Source organism: Mirounga leonina, unplaced genomic scaffold (assembly GCF_011800145.1).
Source record: "Mirounga leonina isolate KUSES-001 unplaced genomic scaffold, KU_Mleo_1.0 Mir_101664, whole genome shotgun sequence".
In the NCBI taxonomy this organism is placed as follows: domain Eukaryota; kingdom Metazoa; phylum Chordata; class Mammalia; order Carnivora; family Phocidae; genus Mirounga; species Mirounga leonina.
The window spans coordinates 1,757,370-1,767,928 of NW_023270175.1; the positions used below are offsets into that span (position 1 = coordinate 1,757,370).

At 44.9% G+C, this 10,559-nt stretch overlaps 1 protein-coding gene across 1 annotated transcript in view; it reads right to left on the reverse strand.

The window, feature by feature from the left end:
• The window catches only part of COL4A6 (collagen type IV alpha 6 chain), a 273,873-nt gene that overhangs the window by 45,045 nt on the left and 218,269 nt on the right, over nt 1–10,559 (reverse strand). The window contains exons 6-9 of the mRNA XM_035006974.1: nt 8,626–8,742; nt 5,260–5,328; nt 3,773–3,808; nt 739–801 (exon numbers count right to left, since the gene is read on the reverse strand). Coding sequence (XP_034862865.1) covers nt 739–801; nt 3,773–3,808; nt 5,260–5,328; nt 8,626–8,742 — 285 coding nt within the window. The remainder of the gene's footprint in view (nt 1–738; nt 802–3,772; nt 3,809–5,259; nt 5,329–8,625; nt 8,743–10,559) is intronic.

The window sequence follows — 10,559 nt, forward strand, 5'->3', positions numbered from 1 at the left end:
GAACCTGGGCATGTGGAGAGTCCCTGGAGATGAGTCTCCCACCCCCTCAGTATGTTCTGGCTTTAGCACTGCAGATTCTAGCTCCCTCTCCCATGGTACCCCCCCTTTTTTAAATCTCCTTTGAAATCTCCCCCATTGACCTGATAACCATGTTCATGCTAAGGTGGTAAAGATTCATGCATCATTCCTCCCAATAGGCTACACATTTAAAAAATAATGGCCTTGGGGAAAGCTAAACCAAAGTAATCAGTGGTGAGATTTCATGCACCAGAGAGAGAACATTCTGGAAACGGGCCTTTCCCAGAACCACATGGGGATAACTGGCTATGTTCTTTCTATACCGGTGAGGGCAAATACGTTTGGTATTCAAAAGATAGGTAGGTCGGTAGCCTTGTCCAAGGTGGAGTGTGGAGAAGGATTTCGAAGTTGCTTCTGTGTTCAGGGTGGGTGATCGTGGTGATGGTGTGATTAATTAGCAGGGTCTGTCATGGGTGAGGGGGATAGAAGATGGAAATAGGTGTGCCAGGCACTGCCATCCCTGGGCGCAGAGTCAGAAAGACTCTGATAAAGACAACAATCAGCTCCTTACAAGAGCAGTCTTCACTTGACTCCTCCAAGAATGGAGGTTGCCTTTTTCCACTAGGAGAGCCTACACAGGCTTATATTTCATCGGTGGCCCTGTTGGGAAAGGATTCATGGGAATACTGTGATCACGTGGTCGATTTAGGTTGGTCTTACTTGCAATCCTGGTGGCCCCATGGGTCCTACAGCTCCTGGGGACCCGGGTGCTCCTGGTGGGCCCTAGAGAGGCAAGTTTTTATGAAGGTCAGAAAAAAAGACAGTTTCTCAAGAAAATTGGAAATATATGTCTGCAAGAGCAGCAAAAGAATATTCATAGCAACTTTATTCATAGTAGCAAACAGTTGGAAATTTCCCAGGTGTCCACTGATACAAGGACTGATAAATAACTGATACATCTACCCAGTGGAATAAATCCTCAACAATAAAAAGTAACAACCTACTGATATGTTATAATGTGGATGAATCTTGAAAGCATTGTGCTAAGTGAAAGAAGCCAGACCCCCAAAGGCTACGGATTATATTATTTCCTTTATAAAAAGTTCTAGAATGGGAAAAACTGAACTATGATGGCGAGAAATCAGCACAGTGGTTTCCTTTGGGTGGGGGCAGGGATTCACTGGGAAGGGGCAGAAGGGAAATTTCTGAGGCGATGAGAATGTTCTATGCCTTAAGATGGGTTTGGGTTATATAGGAGTATGTCTTTGTCAAAACTCAGGAAATGTTCCATTTAAGATTTGTTTATTTCATTGCATGTAATTTTTACATTAAAAGAAAAACTGCAAAGACATATTGAAGTCTAGGTAATGATAGACATGCTGTAGTATTTAGAGGTAAGAGTACTACTGTCTGCAGTTTACTTCAAAATGCATCAACGATAAGATGGATTGATGGATGGATAGAGATGGATAGATGGATAGAAGTGGGATAAAGCAAGCATAGTAAAATATTAATATTAATTCATTCCCCTTTGCTCTATATTTGAAATTTTTTTTTATATTAAAGTGATGTAAAAAACAAAAACTTCAAAAGAAAGCAAAACACTTATAAACATCAAATAAAGTAGACTCTGGGACAAAGAATATTACCAGAGATGAAGAGGGGGTATTTTGTCATGATAAACTAAGTCAATTCATCAAGAACACATAACAATCTTAGATGTATATGCATCTAATAGCATAGCTTCAAAATACATGAAACAGAATTGCAAGGAGAAATAAACAAATCCACAACCAGAGTTGGAGAATTTTAACATCCCTCCCTCAGTAATTAATAGAACAACTAGATTTTTAAAAAAAATCAGTAAAGACACAAAGATCTAAACAACACTGTCAACTACCTTGACCCGATGGACATTTTTTAGATCACTATACCCCAAAACAGCTGAAAACATATTCTCTTTAAGAGCATACGGCACATTCACCGAGACCGTTTCATATGCTGAGCCATGAAACAAACCTCAACAGATTTAAAAGGTTTGAAAGCCTACAGAGTGTTCACCCACACTGCACTGAGATCAAAGTAGAAATCAACCACATAAAGATGGCTGGGCAGCTGCCAAATATCGGGAAATTAAACAGCGCACATTTCCGTGGGTCAAAGAGAAACGCAGAAGGGGAATGAGAAACTATTTGAAACTGGATTGCTAAGGACAGTATTACAAGCAAGACAATAAAATCTGAAGAGAAAGACGGTTATGGGGAAATGGATGGCCCAATGAAAATGGGGGGATGGTAATGAGGTGTTAGGTAAGGGATGGAGAGGCTAAGCAAAGTCACAAGAAAGTAGGGGTTCAGAGGGTCCCCAGGAAACAGAACCCTGCTTTGACAAAATAACCTGGGGTCCCCTTACTGATCACAAATCTCTTATTCAGCCACCAAACCATCCTCCCCCGATCTAAATGATTTATTTGTCATGCCTGCGAATACTGTCGACGAATACTTGTACCTTTGTGGGCTGAGCAATGACTCCCTAGGAGAAGCGAGGCAGCCAACAATGTGGGTGTGATTCTGCGAATGTAGTTAACACACCATCTAAGCCAGTGTTGCCTGGTGAAGGGGACCCTTATGCCCTTGGTCTTCACTCACCTCTGTTTGCGTGCATGCTTGCACGCATCCTGTTTCTTGCCTACCTCTTCCCACATGGCTCTCTCTGTTTAGATAGCTTCCTCCCATTGCGGGCCAGCCCAAACATCACCCGCAGTTCTCAGAGGTTACCTTCTCCATCTTAGATATAAAGTCTCCCATGATGTAGCTTTAGGTGGACAGCATCTCTTCCTCCAAGTTGGTGAGGAATTCTTATGCCACAGTTCTACTAGTTTTTCACATCTTGGGGTGTGTGTGTTGGGGTGTGGGGTGGGCAGAGACCCTGACTACACTGTCTCGGGGATCACTCATAGCACCTTGCAGCTAGTAGGAGCTCAATAGTGGTTCTGGAATGAAAAAAGAAAGGCAGGAACCCTGACATAGGAAAGAAGGAAGAAAGAAGGGGCTTTTCCGAAGCCACTTCAAAGGAAAGCAACAATGATGTGGCAACCCAAGGAAATAGAAAGTTCTTATTTTTTTTAAAGATTTTATTTATTTATTTGAGAGAGAGAGAGAGAGAACAGGTGCAGGGGAGCAGAGGGGGAGGGAGAAGCAGACTCCCCGCGGAGCAGGGAGCCCGATGCGGGGCTCGATCCCAGGACCCCGGGATCATGACCTGAGCCAAAGGCAGACGCTTCACTGACTAAGCCACCCAGGCGCCCCAGAAAGTTTTTATTAATACAACTCACAGCCTTGCACAGACTCCCAATTATTAGGAGTCCCTCAAAGGAATTTCTAGACAGAACAGCTTTCACAGAAAAGTGTTCTTTTTTGTTTTAACCCGCAGCATTCTGAACACACAGAGAACAGTTAGTAGACGCCGAACGAAAGGCGAAATTCTTTCCGAATGCATCGCAGGGAGTAGGAAGGTCCCTGGCCTAAGGGTCCGAAAGGCTACCTCCTGTGCAACTTGAGGGGGACAGCCGACCCTCTCAGAACTTTCTCACCCAGAAAATATCAACAGCGTGACCCGCTCTACCCCAACTGTCCAGATTTTCCTTGAGAAAGTCTACAAAGACCTTCGAACGCCATAGCGAAGAAGAATGCAAGGGGACCCGCAGTGACTGCCGACCAAACATTGGGTGCTCCACCCAGAAATGACAACTTACAGTTATTCCATCCAGTCCAGGCAGCCCAGGCTCCCCCTGAGAAACAGACAAAGGCAGGACATGGAAGAGATTAATTAAGCCTGCGCTATTATTTCATAGATAACGGACCTATGCTTCACGGGCAGAAAAACGCATTGCTGATGCTCGGGCCTCCTCTGTCAAGGTCTTGTGTTTTAAATAATGCATGAATTGGGCCTATTCAACCACTTACTTTTTTTTTTTTCCCCTATGAAAAATCCGGACTTTAGAAGACACATATTATAGCCTTGGTTGAACGGGATTTCATATTTTACTTGGAGTAATTAATTTTCACCTTTGCTAGGAACTCATCAATTAGAAACTGCTTCTGTGGGCTGGTGATTCTCCTGCTCTTTTTGGAAGAAAGCGAAGCTACCTTCCCGTGTGCCTTCATCCCCAGAGAATCCTTGCCCTTATGTATACAATGCAAATCAGACATTTCAAGGGAGAATCAACAGAGCATACAGTCTCTGATTACGTTTTAATTACTTTGCAGCATCTTAAGTCACTGTATGAATCTGTAATATAACCATCTTGTGGAAATTGCTGTGTTCCACTGGGTCCAGGGTCTCCGTGATTTTTGGCAAAGCCCTTTCATCAGTGTTTGCTATGACAATGGCTATACTTTGACACCTGCTAGTCTTAACCCGTTTGGCTTACGGTCAAAAAAAAATCAGCTCTCTGCAGCACAGGAAGAGCACTGCCTGGGTTTTAGCTCTTCGGTAAACCGGCTATGTGAGTCTGAGCAAGGTGCATAGCCTCAGTGTACCTCAGTTTTTCTATCTGTAAAATGAGCAACATGAATCCATCTGCTACCAGGGGGACGATGAGCTCACCTCCCACTCTGCAAGGGAATAGAGTCAATCATTTGGGCACCAGAGTTTCCAGGTTAGCATACACCGAGAGTACAGTCACAAGAATACAGAAGGTTCTTGTCAATTCTAGGAAGAGATGAAAGTTTCCAGCCAGCTGCAGAGTTGATGGGCAATTTTTGCAGACAGCCAGGGGCCCCGCGAGGGTAATGGGCTGGTGTGCAGGTAGAGAAAAGGGCGGGGCCATCATTCGGGGGCCGGTGGCCATGCCGAGATGGGCAGAGACATAACATGGCTTTATACCAAGGTATGCAGACATCAAGGATTTTAGGGTAGACAAAAGGTATCTGCCTCCTGGAAATGTCTTGGCTTGTCGAAGAAAATGATACCCAGGCAAACTGTTTGTTTGCTGATCTGTCTCCTATTTTTGGTCTAGATCCTATAAAGCAAATCTCTTTGACAGTATGGTTGCAAACATTTCTGTCAGGGTTTCCATCACAAAAAAAGCTCCGGATCCCTTTTAAATCTAGCTTGGTCTCCTCCTTAAATAGAGACACAGATGCTAGTTCTGGAAATGTTTTATTGGAGCTGGGGCCCAATCCTGGGGAACTCAACTTATAGCCAGCCTACTTAGCTGTCTGCCTTAGGGGCTCTTACCTTCATTCCTTTGAAAGTACCTTGGGTGAGGACAGGTTCACCTTTAAAGCCTTTCTGACCAGGAAGCCCCTGAGTAAAATAAGAAACACTTGTGAAGAAATGCGCACACACAGAGAGAATTTTTTTTAATTTTTTTTTTTTAAGATTTTATTTATTTGCGAGAGAGACAATGAGAGACAGAGAGCATGAGAGGGAGGAGGGTCAGAGGGAGAAGCAGACTCCCTGCTGAGCAGGGAGCCTGATGTGGGACTCGATCCAGGGACTCCAGGATCATGACCTGAGCCAAAGGCAGTCGCTTAACCAACTGAGCCACCCAGGCGCCCAGAGAGAATTTTATTAACAGTATGATCTGATCACACAGAGGACACAGCAGCGAGATTCTGGAACTATGTGGTTTGTTCTATGGCTGAGCTAAGGGGCAAAGTACATCCCCCAAACAGGTGCTGAGTCTCAAAGCTATATGTCTGCTTCCCCATCTCCCCAGTCAGGAGTCTGTAAAGGGATGAGAAAGTAGGAGACTTTGACTCTGTTCAGAACACTGATCTGAACATCCACATATAATACACGTGTGCATAAGCCTACCGCTCACCTGCTCCACCCCTCACAGGTACGTCACTGACACGGCCTCTGGCTAGGACAGAGCTTAGAGAACTTCGGTATAGAGCCAGATAGTAAAGAATTGAGACTTTGTGGGCCATATTTGGGCTCTGTCTTGTATTCTTCTTCTCTCATTCTACACAAACCTTTAAAAACTAAGCTGCAGTCATGGGTCACACCGGCCAGTCTGCGGCCCTCCGGGTTAAGAGATATCTACAAAACCATCTCCATCCTGTGCTTCTGCCAAAAAACCTCAGCTTCAATGCCTGTCTAAGAGGCTTGGTGTGTCTCACTGTTAACATGGAGAACGGTTCAAAGTACACCGAACCTGACTACCAACCAGACTTTTTACTGTCTCCCTAATGTCTGCTAAAGTTTGTCCTCCTGGGGAAAATCAATGTCCCTATATCTAAGGGGAAGTCAGGATTAGTATTGGAGGTAGGACTAAGCTTTGGGGACTGAAGAGTTGGCTGAACTATGGATTCCTCGAGCTCAAGGATCATAGGTGTGATAGAAGAACAGTGGGTCCCCGAAGCACCTTCTTTCCAGATGCTTCCTGTTTCCCCTTTTACTTATAGCCACTCCTTTCATCAAAGGGGCTTGACAGAATATCCACTCAAGATTCAGCAGCGTTAGTAAGGGTTCAGCTTAGTAAAATCTATGCCCAAGTTCCTATTTAGGCTTAAAGGGAGGCTTAGGGACAGGATTAGGTTTTACCCTTGTCCTTTTGGCTGTCCGGATGTTTATTACCTCAAGATTTCTTTTCTCCCTCTTGGGGGCAGCATTTCCTCACTTTGCTGGGTTTCCATTCTCTAAACACAGATGTGATTTGTTCTCCTCTTCTGTTGCCATGGCAGTGTTTGGAGGCCTTTGTGACTCAAACAAGCTCATACTATGTTGGTAATACGTCTTTCTCCAACCCCCACCTCCGCTGTATATTGGTTTGGTCTTTAGATGTCAAGGTCCTTTATACTGGTCTGAGCCTTGTGCTTCGTCTCACTTTCTTATGCGGATACCCACACCCACGACTTGGTCACTGAAGGCAATGGTGCTACTCTTCCAATAAAATACTAACTAATGCTTCAATGAATATAGGGTGCATGTATCTTTTTGAATTAGTGTTTTTGTTTTCTTGGTATAAATACCCCGGTATGGAAATAACCTGTCTGTCGATGGATGAATGGATAAAGAAGATGTGATACACACGCGCGCACACACACACACACACACAGGAATACTACTCAGCCATAAAAAAGAATGAAATCTTGCCATTTACAACAACATGGCTAGACCTCGAGGGCATTACACTAAGTGAAATAAGCCAGGCAGAGAAAGACAAATACTATATGATTTCACTGATATGTGGAATCAAAAGCAAAACCAAAACAACTGAACACACAAAACAAAACAAATTTCAGATACAGAGAACAGACTGGTGGTTGCCAGAGGTGAGACTGGGAAGGGGATGGGTGAAATGTGTGATGGGGATCAATAGGTATAAACTTCCAGTTACAAAATAAGGAAGTCATGGGGATGTCATGTACAGCATGGTGACTATAGTCAATAATATATTTTTAAAAGATTTTATTATTAAGTAATCTCTATACCCTAACGTGGGGTTGCATCCTCCACTGACTGAGCCAGCCAGGTGCCCCTAGGGTAAACAATATTTTATTGCATACCTGAAAGTTGCTAAGAGAGGAGATCTTGAAGGTTCTCACCATAAGAAAAAAAATTTATCATTCTGTATGGTGACAGATAGTAACTAGACTTAGTGTGGTGACCATTTTGCAATGTATACAAATATCGGATCATTATGTTGTACGCCTGAAACTAACATGATGTTAGATGTCAATTACACTTTAATTATAACAAAGAAAAAGAATGTGGGATAGCACTGGAACAAGACATACTGAAAAAATGCCAATAATTCATGTAGCTACGGAATCTGTCTAATAGTGTGATTTCTAGCTAAATCCATCACCTCAGTACCCCTAGTAGCTTAGATTATTTCAAGTAAGGTTGACAATGGGCTTGAATGTGTTATTTTTCTCTTTCCAGTCACTTGTAAAAGCAGCCTTGCAAGGGCATGGTATATATTAGAGATCCTTCAGATCCAAATATCTGAGCCCTATCTGGATGAATAGAATTAAATAAAAGTGGTGAGAGGAGGATCTAAAAAATGCTCTACCAATCCCGGGACCAAGGGTTATGGGGGTGGGTTGTGGGGGGATGGGGGCAAACTATGTCAGTGTAGAGTAGGATTTCTCAATTCTTTCTCACTATGGACACTTTGGGACAGATGACTCCTTGATGTTGGAGGAAAGCCATCTTGTGCTAGTGGTGACAACCAAAATTGTCACTAGTAACTGTCAAATGTTCCTTGGGGGTGGGGAATCACCCCTGGTCAAGAATCACTGGTTTAGACCAAGCCTGCCAAGCCCTTTGAGTCATTATCAGTGCTCCCGTGATCCCACGTAAGCCTTCCAAGTACTGCATTTTCCAATGTCATCTGATGTGGGAACATGTCAAATAGCCCAAGTGTATACTTTGCTCTGAAATGTACTAGAGGCTCTTCACAACCCTGCCAACTCTAAAAGTATCGTTTGAAAAAGAAAAAAAAAAACAAAAACCCTCTGAGGAGTGGAGCGTGTGCACGCCCCCCACAACTGGTATTCTTTAGATGCAGATGCTTAATGAGGTCTCCATAAAAGCAGGGAATGGCGAAGAATGCCTTTTGAGATAATGGACAAAGATCCAGCAACGTACGGGTGGTCCGAGAAGCCCAGGATAGCCATCAGGGCCCGGATATCCAACAGCTCCTCGAGTGCCATTGCAGCCATCCGGGCCAGGTGGGCCCCTGGGCCCTGGCTGTCCGGGGTGGCCCTGTTCCAAGAGAAAAGAAGGGATCACGTCAGCTGCAGGACTCCGACCTACCCTGACAAGCTCCACAGGAAGAGAAACCAAGTGCGCTGCCCATCGCTGGCTCTTTGTCCACTCCCTTTGCCCTATGAGAACTATGCTCTTAGAGCTTTCGTCCACACTCAGATGTACGGAACTGATGACAACCCGGGGGGGGGGCCCTCCCCGAAGGATTGATGCTTTAATTGGACCCGTGCTGAAACCGAAGGGATCAAGCCTAAAGAGATGGGATACACAGGGTGGTGCAACTTCAACTTCCCGGGGTAAAAAGATGTACTAAGACAGGGCTTAGCTGGCTGGCAGCCGAAGGGTTTCCATCAGGGAATCATGCCAGGCCTTGGGACTTCCTCAGAACAGACGGGAACCTGGGCAACCTGGTGTGGCTCTCTGTATTGGAAAAGCCTGGGGCTTTTTTTTATATGGCTCTGCCTAGGAAAAGATGTTGGCTGTTGGTCAAGAGAGCAGAAGCAGTTTCACAGCACCACCTCTATGCTTTCGCCTCTTCTCCATACTTGCTACTGAGCCAGTTGTTTTGCCGGGGGGATTAGCGATCATTCACATGACTGATCAGAATTCAAGAGTTTCCCAGAGTTGGGCTTAGAGTCCACCTTTTTGTAGGGAACAGATCTTTTAAAATCTGTCAAAAGCGGGGTGTGTGTTGGGTTACGGAGCAAAGAGATGACCTGAAAGCCCAAAAATCTGGACGGGTCAATAAAAGGTTGACTCCGATCCTGTCACATGCACTTTTTAAAGCCAACCATGGATATTTCATAATTTGAGGAAAACGTGCCACACATTCGAAACTCAACTTTTTGAATCATTAGGGGAAACGAGCTTTTGTCAAATTCTTACTGAGAAAATGCTCCATAGGATTTTGATACGGTTTCATTGTTATTACGGTGGTTGGAGATAGTCTACTGATACAAAAGTATGAGTCTAGACTGCTGGACTCAGGGAATGCTAAGAACAGAAGAATGGTCAAGAAACTTATCTTCACAATAAACCTGCTGCAATCTGTACCTGCTCAGACTCAGGTGACAAATTTTAGCTGTGCTGGGGACACCGAGAACAGCTTACTAAGTCGTCAACACTTTATTCCCAAACGAAATGGCTCTTCTTGTTTGCCCTGAAGATCCACGCTCCACCTTCCCCAGATCTGTGCCTTGGGAGGCTGAACTTTATGAACGGCGCCGCCTAGGCTCCCTTTCTCTCTGTCTCCCAGTTGTCTCTGGCCACTGGGAGACACAGGCAGAAGATCAAAGAGCAGGAGGAAAAAGAGCACAGGTTGTTTATTTCCCTCACGCCCTCCCTCCCTGGCCATATTTCGGACAATGGCCACATTTCTCTACAAGTCTTCGTTGAGCAGCCACTATTCCTTGGCTCCAGCTCTGACCAGTGTCCAGTTCCACGATCACTGTTCTTTCTTTCCCCTTTGGGCCTAGAGGCAGCCAAAGCTTTTGTGTCAGCTGCTTTGCAATCCATTGCTGTTGCCCTGAATCATGCCTACATCCTTTAAATATACCCTTCACGACACTCTCTTCAGTTAATCCTTTCAGGTGGAGTGTCTATTTCTTCCCGGGATCCTGATCGCCACTTTAAAATATCCCAGCCGGGGCGCCTGGGTGGCTCAGTCGTTAAGCGTCTGCTTTCGGCTCAGGTCATGATCCTAGGGTCCTGGGATCGAGCCCCGCATCGGGCTCCCTCCTCGACGGGAAGCCTGCTTCTCCCTCTCCTACTCCCCCTGCTTCTGTTCCCTCTCTCGCTGTGTCTCTCTCTCTGTC